The sequence below is a fragment of the Strix aluco genome, chromosome 12 (genome assembly GCF_031877795.1).
Source record: "Strix aluco isolate bStrAlu1 chromosome 12, bStrAlu1.hap1, whole genome shotgun sequence".
Taxonomy (NCBI): Eukaryota; Metazoa; Chordata; class Aves; order Strigiformes; family Strigidae; genus Strix; species Strix aluco.
The window spans coordinates 15,804,962-15,821,898 of record NC_133942.1 but is presented as its reverse complement, the minus strand read 5'-3'; the positions used below and the strand labels follow the sequence as shown (position 1 = coordinate 15,821,898).

The following is a 16,937-nucleotide window of genomic DNA, read 5'->3' as shown; positions in this document are numbered from 1 at the left end:
ATTTGGACATGCTAATTTTGTTTTTTTCTGCAACATCTTTGATATGCAAATGTTAAGAAGGATCCAGCTAGGTACTGAAGTTTAGACTGTTCCCTCCCTTCTTCATCCACAGGAAAGGACACTAAAATGTGGATTTGAACACCCCTAAATGACTCCAAATCAACTGCTGTGTTTTACTGACCTAGCAAGGCTTTCTTTAGGAACATGGGTCACTCGGAATCAATCCCAATTATGTCAGCTAGGCACTCAACTCTAGGGATGTCACTGAGCCTTTGTTTGGACACAGTCAATGCAAAGGTGCCAAGTTAGTCTGTTTTTCCACACTAATGCATTCAGACAAGTTAGATGGATTTTCCTACTTTGGCACCTACTCATAAGGCAGTCTTTTGGATGGCTCACTTTTCATAATCAAGTAATACAAGTGAAAAGCGTTCATTTGGAAGTGTTTCATTTGTATTTCTAAACCTCTAAACATTTTCCACAAAAACCATAGCAGAAAGAAAGCATCAGAAGTTTCTATAAGGTGACTTCCAGCAAAGCCTTCAAGAGCAGTCTATGAGTGTCCAAACAGATCCCATAATACATTCATGTCATCAGGGAGATGGCAGGGAAGGATATTGGCCCAAGTTACTGATGTGACAAACTCTAAGAGTTGCACAGAGCTCCTACCATTTAGCAGACAGATGTATCATGCCACACTAATCATGGAGTGTGATATTGCAGGCCTGGAGGACTGGGAAATCACCCCAAAAATAGACTTAGCATTGGGTTTTCAAAGAGCAAGTGAAAGAACAGAGAATGACTTGCTTTGAAATGCTCACATTACAATCTTTGATTGGGATGCAGAGCTGCCTTTAATGTACAACTTTATCTTTGCACTGAAGTTTTATTTTATCAATTAAACTAAACATTAAACATTTCAAAAAAATAAAAAATAAAAACTAGATTAAATCATCTGCTTACTTAATCTGCTTTTCTCTCCTTGGGAATGGTCACATATAAAACACAGTAACAAAGGAAGAAGCTTAGCCTTTAGGGCAAGTATAGACCATCCTTGCATTTCTAATGCTGAGAATATTAACAGTATATTACATGGCAGCTGTTGTTACATGAAAAAAAAGGTCAAAGAAAGTGCTCAGTAGTACTCTGTTGCAAAGTATGTAGTAGACAGAGAAGGGACAGAAATGAAAAATTAGATGCTCAAGTTATCTGTCAAACAACTGAGACAGAATCATCGCGTGCTGGGAAACCATGAAATACAACATGGAAAAGTCCCACCCAGGCTTTCTGATGAAAGAAGAGTACGAAGGGGCACAGTCTGGGTGCAGTTTGCATTTTGTGCTACTCTGACTTCATCTTGGCTTCACAAATATTTGAAAAAATCAACACAGGGCCCACTCAAGACAAACTCCACGGATACAATGAGATGAATGGCAGACACAAGACAAGCTTTACCACACCCTCATCCTCCTGGCTCTGAACGGGTAACCATTCTCTGAAGAAGTCAAACAGTCATGTATTGAAAAAGTCTTGGGCACTGTCTCAAGCACCCAAGAGATGACGACAATGTTAAGCTAGGTAATGGTGCCATCTCGTGGTAATAATAAAGATGACGCTGGATCGACCACTTTTTTAGTAGTATGCTGCAGCCGTTGTGGCCATTAAAGACAACACATTAAAACAGATACCTCCTAATTTCTCCGTGTTGTCTAGGTTTTACAGTGCACGTTCACCATTAAGACACCCACAAGTACAAAGGAATCTTGTGATGATTTCAATGACAGGTCATAGCAGCCAGGAAATGCTAACCCGTAACGGTCAGCGTGATCGTAACTGGAACTGCGTCTCTGATGATGTTCAGGCTTCTAACAGGAATTTGAAAAACTGAAAATCGCACTGAAAGGTCAAGAAGAATGAATCAAGGTCAGGAAAATCTGCCTCACAGAGACAGATCCAAAACCAAATGTTGTTCACCGATGTCATGATGGGACTACAAGGTATCTATCCCCACATTGAAAGAATCTTGATAGTACCAGAGCCATAGCTCAGCATTAAACAGAAAAGCAAAATCCATCATAGGAGACTAAACCAAAATTAATTCAGACTAAAATATTCGTGTGTACTTCTAAACATGAAACTTTAGAACAACTTGCCAAGGAATGTGGCAGATTTCCCACTGCCCAACATTTGAAAATCAAAACTGTCACATCAAAACAATCTTTCTAAGAAGATGGGTTTTTTCAACCAAAACAAATGATTTTTGATACAGCAACCATGCATGAAATTGTCTGGCTTACATTATGTGAAACATCATGACAGATTAACGTAAGGAAATTTCTAGCTTTAAAATACATATGTTTACTTTTCTTGAGAGCAATTCAAATACTTTATTTAGTTGGCACACACCCACCCAGACACTGCTAACACTAATGTTGATGTCTAACATCTTACTTGTAGGCCAGACTTAAGTGTCTATGTTTGTAAGAACAATAGGTACAAATTTCCTTTCAGCAGATCTGCCATCTCTCTCACGCACACACACTTACCTCCTTGTCTCCTAAGCAGAAATACCACTGTGTCAAGCCACAACCACCAGAGAGTAGATTAAGAAAAAGATTAAATCCAAGGTTTTGAAAACTTAACTCCAAAAACTGGAATGCTTTTTCAAGCCACTGCCAACTTTTCCAGCACTCTGAAACCATCCTACCCTTGAGTAAATGCAGTTTTCTTTTAAATAAAAGAACTTTCACTGTGAGAGAGAGATGTTTGTGCTGTTGGTTTTCTTTTTTTCTATTATGTTCTGTTAAGACAGTGATGATTCTGGATCTGTTTCTGATCCAGACAGTCTTTAGGATTCTTGTGATCTCACTAAGCACTTCAGACTGCCAAGAACGAGTTGCAAGTCCAAGCTTCTAAATTAATCAGATACCTTAAAGCACTAATATAACCAAAAAGAAAGAAAAAAAGAAAGAAAATCAATATTCAGATTAATTGTTCTGTAAGTTAGCATTTCTGAAAAAATATGGAGCAAGCCTGTGTCTTCCTGCAACCAGGAAGCCCAGGAGCTTCGTACTGTTAAGTAGGACCTCAGAACTCCTGGCTCTGGTTCTTTACTGGATATAGCTAATGAGCAAATGTCTGTATCCTCTTAATCTACTGTTTCTGCTCGGTGTGTTTCATTTGCCAGGCAGGGCAGATGAACTGAATGTAGAACATCCCTAATTGTCACAAGTTTTGATTAGAAGGATGATGTGATCACTTTCTTTGATTAGAAAGTACCAAGCCATCTGCCAACACCATCTCATCAAATGCACCTTTGCTTAATTCTATAATATGCCCAGTTGCCATCGTGAGCATTTTTGATGAAAAAGCATTACTTAGAAAAAAAAAGCTAAACATAATCAAGGAAGACAACTCTTACACAGAGGAAAGAAGCAACTTTCCTATGAGAAGAGCCAGTAATGTGCTGTTGATGCAGCCAGTGGACCACTGGATAATAGACAGCTGAAACAGAAATTCTGTTTGGGGATGTTGAAAAATTGCTCTTTTTTCCTCTGACTCAGAGCGTCCCCAGATATAGAATGAATTTAATCAAATTAAGTGTCTGTCCTTTCCACACACAGTACCTTATCCATCTTCTTTATTGTAATACAAATTTATACAGTTTCCTGGGGCCTTCTTGGATAAAAGTCTGTTGAAAGACTTAAATCAGATTAAACTTCTCAATAGTCCCCACTTGCTGGAACAACTCCAGTTTACCTTCCCCTGACATTTGTAATATAGGCTGTTATGTGCAAATTAGACATGAGGCTAGTTTGCTAGGCTACTGTAACTCCAGAATCAACTTTCATGAGGAAAGATATAATAATTTTCTATCATACTTAGGAGCAACTAGTATTGCAATTCTTCACAAATACTGTATTATAAAAAAAAAAAAAAAAAAAAAAGGTATGTATTTAACCATACATTCAGTAAGAATATAGGCTGGTGCACAGAAGGACACACAGTTTCTAGCAGTCTTTATACCACACCCTTTGCGACTTGATGAATCAACAACCTGAAGATCAACTATAAAGTTAGTCCTAAATGCATTCTCTTTGAGACAAGAGAACCATAGCAACATGATTAAGGCTGGCACACAATTCAGTGTTTTAATTCTCTTGGCAAAAACTTGTAAGTTCCAATTATAGCATTTTTTAAATTTTTTTTTTTTAAGAGATGCCTACAAAGGTCTGATTTTGATGTGTCTCAGGCATATGGTTTACTGAGCAGCTCAGCAAGGGAGGAGCTACTTGGATACATGAACAAACACTATGTTAAATCACGACCTTAAACAAAAACAGGGTGACAGGGCTATGTGTGAGAAATTATGCCATACAGGGGGAAAAATATACATCCCCTACAGTGTACCTACAATGCCTGCCTACAGAACTGTCTCCCTGGAAATGCTGGATTAGTTTCTGGAAAGAAATAACTACCTCTCCTTGTTCCAAGGCACCCACTTAAGAATTACAGGCTGCTGGATCTATTCAGATTCATCAAGACCCTACTGCTGTTCACCATTGATCCCACCTCTGCAAAGCCTTCTCTGCCACTAGACTAAAGATCTTTTCCTTAAGAGTTTCACGTGTGACCATTAATACAGCATTCAACATTTAGACATTCCCCACTAAAAAAAAAAATTCTGGTACAGAACCAGCTTGTGGTGAAAGAACAAAATTTCTTTACCAAGCCATAACATGAGTAATCTAGTGAAGTATGTTATACTTCCAAGTTAATTAAATGCAAAACATTAGGAAAGAGCCTACAGGAAATAAAATGTGTATAAAATAATAAAATATGTAATCTACACAAAGGTCAGCACCCTGAACTTACACATAGAATGATCACAGTGCTATTATTCAATTTAAAGGCAGTTTAAGGCCTGTAGCTTGCTCACTCTTCTTCTCTGTACCAAACTTTTTCTGCATTAATGGAGTTTGTATGCCATCCTGTTCACCACAGGGTTTAAGGCAGATTTTTCTGCTAGAAAATCTCAAATGAAAGCAATCCAAGATCAATTGTTTGCTTTGAAAGGAAGGTTACAGCTGTCATTCTGATACCAATGTGTGTTGTGGTATCTCTCTTCCATAATGCGGGATGTGGTTTCCATAGAAATATCTTCTTACATCAGTATCCACAAACCCTCCAACTATTCCCTTTTGGACATCTCATGCAACCCAATAATATCATTTCAGAGCAGAGAAATAACTAGGCTCAACTACTACTTAATTACTTGGTGAGATGAAAAAGAAAAGGACAATTAGCAAACAAAAGCTTTATTTAAAACAAAACACAAGATGGTGAACATGTGTCTTGCAAAAAATTATATCTTACCTGAAGAAATCTCTCCAGCATTACAGATTATGAACAGTCAATTACAATTTTTAAGACCATATGGAGATTTTGCTGATTTCTGAAAGTGCGATTATGGTATAACTCTAAATTGTTTGGTGGCCTTGCCTCCAACTAAGCCTGCTTTTCTTCTGAATCCTTTGCATTGCTGAGTATTGCCTGCACCTTGCTCTAAGTCCTCTTGTTCAGGACCCTGTGAGTTTAGAGTCCATGCTGCTGCTGTGTCATCTTTTTTTTCTGTGGCATCTCCTGCCACTTTCCCAACACCAGGAATGTATTCAACGCCCTGAAATTAGAACCAAGACAGAGTGAACACCAAATTATACAAAACCAACATAAACAGTGACTTGATGCTAATATAAAATGTCTCTGTCAACCAAGGCCACCATAAACATGCAAGGCAAGAAACTTAGCTGCATTGTTTGTATAGAACAGCTTCATTCCTGCTGCTCTGCCTGAGTTCCCAGAAGTGTCAGCATAAAGAAAACTGGGAGTACACGGAGCCTTGATCTGGCTGGGTGGGCTCTGAAGCCATGACCACAGCACAGAATGCAAGAGCGTGCACCACAGGGGCCAGTGCTGTCATAGCTCCCCCAGGAGACCCATGTCTGAAGAAAACAAACTGATTTAATTGTGTGGCAACCAAAATGTGCTGGGGAAACAACCCCTACAGCTCTTTGTTTTGCTTCCACTCGTCTCTCCTTTTTCTTTATTACTTGAAAAAGCTTCATTACTGTGATTTGTTTTTTCAAATACATGTAGCCCTAACTAGGTTTAAGCTTCATTCAAACCTCTCAGCCTGTTTTAGGCCTCCATCCTGCAAAAAGCTAAGCACAGTCATATCTGCAGCTCAGTAGTGGAATAAAATAATTAGGACTGTAAGAAGCTTGGCTTACTCATTCTAAAGGTGTCACACTCAAGCCCCTGTATAGGCACAGAAAAAAATCAGGGTTCAGTTCAGAAAGCCATTGCATACACAAACCTTGGAATTCGCTGTATGCCAGCTTAGTTACCATTCCCTTACCTCAGTAAGGATCAAACTAAAACATTTAGTGAAAACTATCCTGTACACTTTAGCCTCTCAAACTACTATAGCTCTACGAATCAATTATATATATATGTATACAAACTACTATAGCTCTATGAATCAATTATATATATATGTATATATATTATATAGCTATGATTACCTACATAAACCTATGGGTCAGTAGAAAAAACACCTATAGCTGTCTGTGATAGTGTCTCATATTTAAATGGCACTACTTCAGTAAAAAGCAAAAAGGCCACCAATGAAAAAGTAAGTCATAAAATAGCAAATTAGTCACTGTACCTTATACATCTGATCCACATCTGATTGTCTGGGTTTAGTGGTTTGAGTAGTCTCCATACAAGAGCCCACTTCAGCCTCTGGAGAAATGGGGTGAATAGTTTTGCCCCAGAAAGAGATTAAAAAGAAAAAAATGTTAGCAGACTTCCACAGCAACTTTCATTTAAAAAACACACCAGAAAAAGCCACATAAAGGCTACCTTCAACCCCTCTTGCCTTGCTTTTGTTAATTAACCAAACCAGGGTGCCCAGTGACACTACCACAAAAGACTAAGGTGAACAACTATACTAGAAACAAAATGTCTCTGGGTTCTTAGTTTGGATGTTCTGCTAAATCCATTCATCTCTTACACCGAGAAAACCCATATCCCTTCCTCCCTTTCAGAAAAGGCAGATACTCTGACCAATTCAGGTAAAGGATTAAAAGTAATCATGTGAAATTTATTTTAATTCTTGCTCGGTCTGCTTATTTTTTGCATTAGCTTCACATTTACATGCTTTATGTATATTACTAAACTACTTCAAAACAGCTTAGGTCCCTGCCTGGTAGATTTAGAAACTAGGATAAAATCATGTTAAATGATTTCTGTTCCTCCAATTGCCTCAGAAGAGAAATGTCACTGTGTTCCTGTTACTGAGACTATTTGGTGGAAATAAATATCTCCATTTTTCAGACAATAAGAATTAATTCAGAATGAACGATTGCAGCCATGTATGACAGCATGCTAAAGAGCTTTATTTTTATAGATATATGTATACATGCAGACAGAAATATGTGTGCATATATATGTCTATGTATCTGTGCACACCCAAATTGAAGTATCAGTCGCAGTAAGCGGAGTGCTGCAGTTTACCTGTACTGCCACTAGATGCAGCCACACAACCTTGCAAAATTTAAAATTCTGACCTCAGGGTTATAGAAACCTTTTTTAGAATATCTATGATTGCAGAATTCTTACAACATTAATAGTATTCAATCCTGAGTACTGGGGGAAAAACATGTAATATGAGCAGAATTTTCAATTTTTCTTCTCAAAATTTTTGTTCCAAAACAAAGCATTGCAAATGTCGATGGGGATCTAAGAAATCAGAGCAAAATAAGACTTGTCTATTTTCATGGTTGTTGCCATAGATCCAGATTGAAGCTGACAATATTGAATTACATTGTGTTTCGCTTTCTACATAACAGAGCGAGGAGGAATGAAGCACTATGTTCCCAAGTGACCCCCTAAAGATAGAATCATAGAATCACAGAATAGTTTGGGTTGGAAGGGACCTTTAAAGGTCATCTAGTCCAAACCCCCTGCAATGAGCAGGGACATCTTCAACTAGATCATGCTGCTCAACGCCCTGTCCAACCTGACCTTGAATGTTTCCAGGGATGGGGCATCTACCACACCTCTGGGCAACCTGTTCCAGTGTTTCACCACCCTTATTGTAAAAATTTTTTTCCTTATATCTAGTCTAAATCTACCCTCTTTTAGTTTAAAACCACTACTCCTTGTCCTATCACAACAGGTCCTGCTAAAAAGTTTTTCCCCATGTCTCTTACAGGCCCTCCTTTAAGGGGGCCTGTAAGAGAGATGGGGACCCCTGGAAGGTCGCTATAAGGTCTCCCCAGAGCCTTCTCTTCTCTGGGCTGGACACACCAACGCTCTCAGCCTGTCCTCACAGGGGAGGTGCTCCAGCCCCCTGAGCATCTTCATGGCCTCCTCTGGACACACTCCAACAGGTCCATGTCTTTCCTGTGCTGAGGACCCCAGAGCTGGACGCAGCACTGCAGGTGGGGTCTCACGAGAGCGGAGTAGAGGGGGAGAATCCCCTCCCTCGACCTGCTGGACACATTTCTCTTCATGCAGCCCAGGACACGGTTGGATTTCTGGGCTGTGAGTGCACATTGCTGGCTCATAGTCAGTTTTCCATCCACTAATACCCCCAAGTCCTTCTCCACAGGGCTGCTCTCAATCCCTTCATTCCCCAGCCTGTACTGATACCAGGGATTGCCCCAACCCATGTGCAGGACCTTGCACTTGGCCTTGCTGAACTTCACGAGGTTCACACAGGCCTGCTTCTCGAGCTTGGCCAGGTCCCTCTCATGGCATCTCATCCCTCAGGCATGCCAACTGCACCACTCAGCTTGGTGTCAACTGCAGACTTGCAGAAGATCTAAATGACTTTGTGCGTATGGAACACGTAAGTGCACAACTCCAGTGGTTTCCATTCTATGCCACATCATTTTCCTCTCTGTGTCTCTGGAAACACAAGCTTCTCTTTACGTGTATGGTAAGCAGCACACTAGGTCAGATGATAAAGGATTCCTGCACTCAGAAAATGTTTCTGCTGTATCTACTGTGAACAGATAGCATGAAGCCCTGGAAAATTCTCTTGTTATTTCCTCACCAGCTATCAGACAAAGCTATGCAAGAGTAATGCTGCCTTTAGCACAAAGCAAAACCAGGGGAACTCTCCCCTAGTAAATTCTAGCAGGCATTATCTGTCCTGTACTCTCCCTTCATATTTCCCTGGGTGCATAATATGCCCAGTACTGGGATAATACAAGCACAAGAAGCACACATAGATTCCATATGTAAAATCGATATAATAAATGTATTACACACTGTTTTAAATACTGTTTTTTAGTGGGTTGATTTTCCACTGAAGATGGATGAACTAAAGCCTGTTAAGCACATTCAGTGTAAAGGAAAGTGATGCCCAGTGAGCTGTGCACCAGAGTGGAGAACATAATTTAAAATGCAGGTTTTTATTATGTATTTTAGTGCCAAATTCACTTGTTTCTGCTCCCTTCCACTATAAAGACCACATTGCAATTCACAATCCTTATAAATGTACAAAACCCCTCTTCCCCCATTTCTAGTTTATACTTTCCCTCCTTCCTCTTTTTGTAGATATGAGACATCTCATTTATGTGCAGAACTGGCCAAGGCAGTTCCCAGGCCTCACGTGTATTTTTACTGACAGCCACTATGGTAGAATTCTATTTACCCATGTTTTGGGTCATTTCTCTTTGTTTGTTTGTTGTTGTACAAGATGGCAAAAAGAAGAAAGAAAAAAGAAAGTGTACTCTCTTCCAGGATCCACTTTCTGTTTGGATCATAGTTCTCTTCAATTGCCATTAATAAACTGAACTTAGCAAGATGGATTAAAGGAAAGAGCAACACCAGGTTTTGTTGGTTTAAAGCATGAGGAACATAAATATAATGGCTTCAGAGGAACCCAGCCTAGGGCTAAACTCTGACTTAACTCTCCTGTGGGGTACTGCAGACAAGATGAAACGCAATGTCTCAACTGAAGGTCCCCAAGCCAATACAAAGCAGGATAGATGTGGGAAGTCACGGGAGCAATTTGCTCTGCAGCACTCCTGGCTGCACTTCCAGAAAAAGGCAATGTGTGCCCTTCTTTTGGAACCTAATGCTTATCACAGCTTGTGTGCATGCAGCAGAGGAGCCTGTCTGGATCCCCAAGCCAGCTGAACAGATTACATCAACAAGATGCCCATATGAACTGTCAAAAGGTTTTCCTACTCTGTCGCTATCTTTTGTGAAGTAACTAGAAAATGCTCCCAGCAAGAAGGATTTACCCTGTAGGAGAGTATTCTGAATCTTCCAAAAGCCATAATGAAAATGTTTGTGTTTCCATCCAAGAATGGTATTGGCAGCAAATTGAAGGTAATTAAACACATTGCCCATTGGCCATACAAATTTCTTCTTTGTAATAATTTCAGGGAAACAAACCCCTCTCTATAACCCAGACATTGTGTTGTGCAACAGGAATTTTTGGGGCTAACTTCTACCCTGCTGTAAGTGCACTGCAATGGGAGTTACAGCAACTTTATGCCAAGATTGTGCTTTGTTCAGTATCTCTCAGATGCTCTGTAGTTCAATTTCATTACCTCATAATTTCTAAGAATTGTCCTGTTTACTGGGAAAAGACCAGTGAACTGGACTGCACACTCAGTAGTTTCTCAATGTGCAAACAACAGAGAAACCATCTATCTATTATCACTACCTAAGCCTTGATTTTATTTCTTATCTTTATATAACTAACATGGCCAAGTTCACACTGTTTATTTTAACTCACTTCCTGAAGGGGATGACTCCATCTGAATTTTTAACCAGATATTCACTCGCTGGCTCCAATCTCCTGGTGCTTCCACCTCCCACAGTCGCTTCTGCTCCTCGGGATAAGTCTGCAAGAATTTCTGGCAAACTGAATAGAAGATACCAAGGGGTAAAAGCATGAATGAGTGAAAAGTACAGTGGATGAGGGAGTGTATTCTATCCCAGAAATGCTCTCAGACCTACTTCCATTAGTTCCTTTGGAAATCTTTTCTTCTCTCTTCTCATCTTCTTTTTTTTTCTTTTAGCCGGGGCTTTTAGGAAAAGTCTATGTGAAATGACCTGAACAGGCATGAGTGAATCCTGTTCATCTGCTTCCTTGTGAGTGCAGAAATACAGGACTTGAAATGACTTACTGAGCCACCTTCTTCTGGCACTGCATCACAGAACTATCTCCAGACATTTAGCAGGCTTTAGATTAACAGCAGTGTGGGTTTTTTCACCCTCACTACTCTGAAATAAAGGTGCTTCAGTATCTTCCAGCTTGAACCATTAAGAATGATACTCTAATTTCTATTTACAAATAAAACCTTTGTATTAGTTTGCTCTTGGGCCAATACCACCCTCCATTTTACTACTGCTACCCTATACTCCATTGCTTTTTTGGATGTGGAAAACAGGAAATAGGAAGAACTAACAGAGGAATAACAGGAGTACCTGTGTCAGATATAGTGCCTTTAGAAAGCAGTCCCACTGATTCCTATCACTGTCAGTACACACCGAACATTAATATAATTTGGATAAACAATCAAATTTAAGTTTATGTTATCAAACTCAAATTTGCTGCTTTAGAGGTTTCCTGAGGATGTCTGCAGAGTCAAGACGAGGCTTATGTTGTAGGACAAACAGTTCAAAAAATTTAAAGGGGATTTTTAAACTTTCCTTAACCACCATTCTGTCAGTTCCATCAGCTGTACTAAGACATCAATCTGTAAACAACAAAATTGTTTTCATGCTCTCCTCTGTCCATTGTAGTTCCTCATACTACAGAATGGGTAATTTATCTTCACATTCAGTTGAGTTTAACAATGAGATATTGAAACAAAAACCCTAATTCTGGTATGTAAACAGTTGCCTTACAGTAATGAGCATATTGCTGTCATTAATTTTATCCAAGGGTATCCAAACTAAATTAATCATTTCAATAAAAGCTACTGAAAGTAACACATATACCACAATAGAGATATCTGCTAAAATGCTTTTTACTTCTTTTGGGGCCTCTATAGCACATTAAATAACACGCTAGTGAAAACTGTGCACATTTAGTACAGAGTTTTAGAGTAAAAGTTTGCATTCTTTTGTCAAAGTATGAGATTGTGGCTCCAATGAAATTAAAAACAGGCAGCGACTTCAATATACCCAAAATGTAACTTACAGCATTAGTATTTTTATAAAAGTAAGGCTCAGAAAACCTAAATAGAACATGATACAAGTCAAATTTATTCACTGTAAGCTCTAAACCTAATTGAGATGAAAGCATAGTCTTGCAATATATCGCTAGCGTTAACACATAAACAATGCAGCTTTCTGATCCATAGTGTCTAAATCATTGATGCCTGCCATAGGAAAGATGGATATTACTGGGAGAAGAGAAAGAATGTTGTCAGTACTACTCCTTTCTGAATTTAGAAACTCCTGGAGTATGTTTGCATACATTGGGGTACATTTGTATACATTGAATGGCACATACTGACCACAAGAAAGAACAGATAAAGTTTTGCTGACACTTACTAGGAAATGGCTGTAAAGTCATAAGTCAATAGAAACACCTCCCAAAAAATGATGGTAAAGACTGTATGCCATACAGAGAACAACTTTAAGACAAAATGCTTTTCTAAAGATAACAGTTTTATAAATAATGTAATCTGTAAATTTTACTAGTAAAACCAGAACTTCACAGAGAAGGTATATAACTACATAGTGATCTTTTAGAAGTGCCAAGTGTTCAAAGGCAGTCAATACAAAACAAGTACTGATGTGACTGGATGAATGAGCAGAGCCTAGGTATATGGCCTATTAAATCTAATTTCTTACAAATGCAGTATCTACAAGAGCATTACGTGCATAGTGTAGGCTTGACAACATCTTATGATTCTTTTCCCTCCGGTGTCAAATAAAATATGTAAGTCACTGTCTAGGGCAATGACATAGTTCTATTTCTAAGACAGAATGAGATAATAATGCAAAATATTGAACAGGCAGTATGAGCTTTATGCTTCTTATTGCCTTACATAAATAATGGCCTACCTTTCTACAGGAAATTCCAGATGTCTCAAGGAAAGTAACCAGCTGCACGCTAACAACAGTTCAGTTCAGACAAGTGCACTGAACTCTTATACAGCTAAGAAAATCCTACCAAGACCATATTGAAATGCATACATTATACATGACCCTTACCTAACATTTCCACATCAAACGATTTACCTTGATACATGGCAGCAGAAATAGGGCAGCTGATCCCCAAGGCATCCTCAGCCATGAAAGACTGACAGAAATCATGCAGCATTTTCATCCCTAGGCCACCTCTTCTATACTTTCTCCGGACGAATATAGTATCCAAAACCGGCAGCATGTAACATTGACTGGTTGTACCATCACACAAGCTCCCTGAAAACAGACAGTAAAAAATACATGAATTTGAAAACAAAATCTGTATGGCTGCACTAACTAACTGCTGTGTGATTCTAGCCACAAATACTGCCCTGATACCTTTCCACAAGCTATGAGGATCACCCCCAACTGCAGTGCATTTGCATAGACAGTAAAACACTTTCCAGAAGGAAGATTTGTGCCATCAAACTGAGAGGGTCTGCTTAACATGTGGTTTACACGTCTCACCATAGTATTTTCCAGACTCCAAGTCTTCATAATTGGATCATCTAGGTACACAGGCAACATATATAGGAAAATTCACTGAAAAAACATAACTGGGCTATAGCCAGAGAGGTATAAATATTCTGAATGTAATCTCAGCATATTCCTTTAGCTTTTGGCTCTTCTGGTAAATCACCCCACAAACTCTTTTTATGAAATACACTGAACCACACAACGCAGTATGATCTAAACTCTCAGAAGGTCCAAGCTGCCTGATGCAGCTGGGCAGTAGAGAAGGCTTCCAGAGTAAACTCCCAATATTGTTTAAGTTAACAATTTCATAATGACTGCAGGGAGGAGAGGCTCTCTTGGCCTCTGCACACATTGCTGTTGTGCTTTCCCAAATGGTATGATAATACTCTTAAGTATGAAACTTGACTGATCCCATCATTTACACCTCCTTTCTGACTTTTACTGGTCAGAAAGTTATACAACCCTTTTACTGCATATTCAGTCTTTGATCTCCTAGTTCAGTAAATTCCATAAACAACTGTACAAAAGAATATTTCTCTCTTTCAGTTATCTGTCAACACATACCCAGAAGTACTTTGTTGGTAAGACAACCACACAAAAAGTGTTGAGGTTGCGCCACCTGAAACTGGAAACAGATCCCTAACTGCTCACATTCGCAGTGACTCCGGGCCAGAGGAAGGGAAGTCCCTTCAGAAAACAGAGCAGAAGCTGGGTAGCCCCAACAACCCAACATGTAACAGGGAGGCAAATGACTTCCCAAAGAGGAAGAACCATGTCTGAGAAAGCACCGAGTAGAATCTAAGCGATAGGTAAACTCACGGCAGCAGCTCAGGTTCAACCTTACACTGCAGCACACGAAAGTCACACCTCTGTAGGAAGATGAGTATAGACATTAATTAAGGTATTTGGGTATAAAACCATAAACAACAGAGTGGTGCATTTTAAGAAAGCACTGCAAGTGCTCCTTTGTAAGTCACTTGATTTCTACTGAGTGGTAATTTATCACACATGTATGTGCTTCTAGTCCATCACTTGAACTGCTACTATCAGTGTTAAACTAGGGTTTTGACTCAAGGACGGTCCTTGCTAATAAACACATCAAGTCTGTCACTTGAAATCACGGGGACATGACATAATGCTGTACATGTAGACAAAATACAGACTCAAGTATAAGCCTCCAAACTATTAAAACTCAGTTCTGGGTGAAAACTGTCAAAAAAAAATTAGAACCAAGGTATTTATTTTGCTATCACATATGGTAAACTCAAACTGGAGTCAAGATCAAGAACAGACATTCAGGGTCCAAAATTTTAATGTACACCCTAAACAACTTAGGGTCCTACTGAAGGAGGTACATTAGCAATTCACTGTAAAGCTTCTGTTCAGTGCAGAATACCATGAAAACAGAACCTCAAACTACTTGACAGCATAAGCATTCAACCCTGAAATGAATGGCCAACTACCTATATATAGGATAAGGTCACCATAGAAACATCTTGCTGATTTATTTTCATTTTTAGAAAATATTTATAAAGATTTTATGCTGTTTCTATCTGGGTACATGGCAGTTTAAATAGAAATAAATATCCAGGCCTTTATAACAGAAAAAGATTACATTTTCTTTGTTGCTTAAACCTCATTAAGACCTTCCCAGTTTTCTTTCTTACCACTTACTAGTGTACCACTCAATCTAGTTTTCAGTGTCTTGAGGCACTGGTTCACAGATCTCCTATTGAATGGCTGTTCCTAAATTCCAGTGCAAGGCTTACTTAATAGATCCCTTTTTCCTTTATCACATGCCCATAGTTATCTTAAACTGAGGTCTACTGCTGTTCCTTGAGTTGGTGTCTAGTACCTTTTGCTGATATTCCCCTGGCCTGGCTTTGATTACTCTCTTTTCTAGGATGTCAGTTCAGCAAAGCATACATGACTATGTTTAATTCTAGACCCTGATTTGTCAAGGCTGTAGCTCTCCACTTAGCAAGAATCCACATCACGCATACTCAGCCATACAACAAGAGTATGTAGCTACATAACCAATCCATTCACATCCAGGCTTGGTCCTCCTCTGCTTAATCAAAGTGCATGCTTAACTTCAAACACATGTTCAAGCACATTGTTGGAAAAGGATGGCTTGCGGTGGTGTTTATAACCTTTCAATATTTGTAACACATGATGTGTAGTTACTCTTTTTTCATGAGCCAAAAAATTGAGTATATCCCCAGTCCCATTGTTAGCTGCCAGCCCAACAGAGATGTTGGATTCCAGCAGTGTTGCACCATACATTCTAAGAAAGGGACAAACTTTTCCTCATGAAGTCAATAGCTTTATGAATTCCTGCATGTTGCAAGTGTCCTTATAAGTTTATTATTATCTCATATAGTCTGTCTCCTATAAATCCTGATGAGACTGCTGTGCAGCCATCCCAGGAGCTGAGTGATTTATGTCTGTGCTCCTGATTTTGTGTTGAGAAGACGACAAAAACTTGTAGTGTCTAAAGGCACTGTAAATAAAGAAACCATGAAGCCATTCTTCACCTTGTCCTTGGGAAACATATTAAAGGAGTCATAGCCCACAGCCATTTGAAATAAAATAAACAAACAAACCAACCTTTGGAACAAAGGCCACTGTCTCCAGTTCCCATCCAATAGCAAAGAGGTTACCGTAAGCTAATGGTGGCCCAGAGGTGACCACTAGGCTCTCACACATTTGGTTCAGAGTTTTCTTTTGTTGTTGAAACACACAAACAGACTAAGTTTTGAGGTGAGGGAGGAGACAGGGAAAATAAGGGCATTGGCGATGGAGATGGAAGTATTCATACAGTCTGCCCTTTGAAAGCCTTTGATCTGCTTGGTTAGGTCACGAGTGCCAAATGACCAACTTATGAGCCAGCAAAATGGTAAACAGATATTACAAGGGCAGGAAAGCAGACAGCCATTAGCATTCCCAAAGAGCCACAAACCAGAAAAAAAAACAATCCAGTCCCCACATCCAACAGACCCAAACAAAACAAGGTTGTGCATACTGACTATTTCCCTGCTGAACAAGTTGGCTTGGCACACACATGTTTGGACAGGCCTTAAGCAGGCTGTGTGCTTGTGTAGAGGGTGGGGAATATTTCTGCTGAATAGAACCCAAGGTCAACCCATTGTGTGAGTTTGTATGTGAGAAGGGGAACAAAGGTTCTGGCTTCAATAAAATTAAATGAATTCATGTCTTGACTGGTATGT

At 39.4% G+C, this 16,937-nt stretch overlaps 1 protein-coding gene across 2 annotated transcripts in view; it reads right to left on the bottom strand.

Moving 5' to 3' along the window:
* Positions 1–5,302: 5,302 nt before the first annotated feature.
* LOC141928634 (protein FAM169B-like) overlaps positions 5,303–16,937 on the bottom strand; it is a 40,993-nt gene continuing 29,358 nt past the window's right edge. Inside the window, exons 6-9 of one of the 2 annotated variants that reach the window (XM_074837163.1) lie at positions 13,285–13,467; positions 10,823–10,951; positions 6,728–6,804; positions 5,303–5,680 (exon numbers count right to left, since the gene is read on the bottom strand). In XM_074837163.1, the coding sequence (XP_074693264.1) occupies positions 5,468–5,680; positions 6,728–6,804; positions 10,823–10,951; positions 13,285–13,467 (602 nt within the window). In that variant the 3' untranslated portion in view covers positions 5,303–5,467. The remainder of the gene's footprint in view (positions 5,681–6,727; positions 6,805–10,822; positions 10,952–13,284; positions 13,468–16,937) is intronic. The other variant, XM_074837164.1, reaches the window with a different exon arrangement.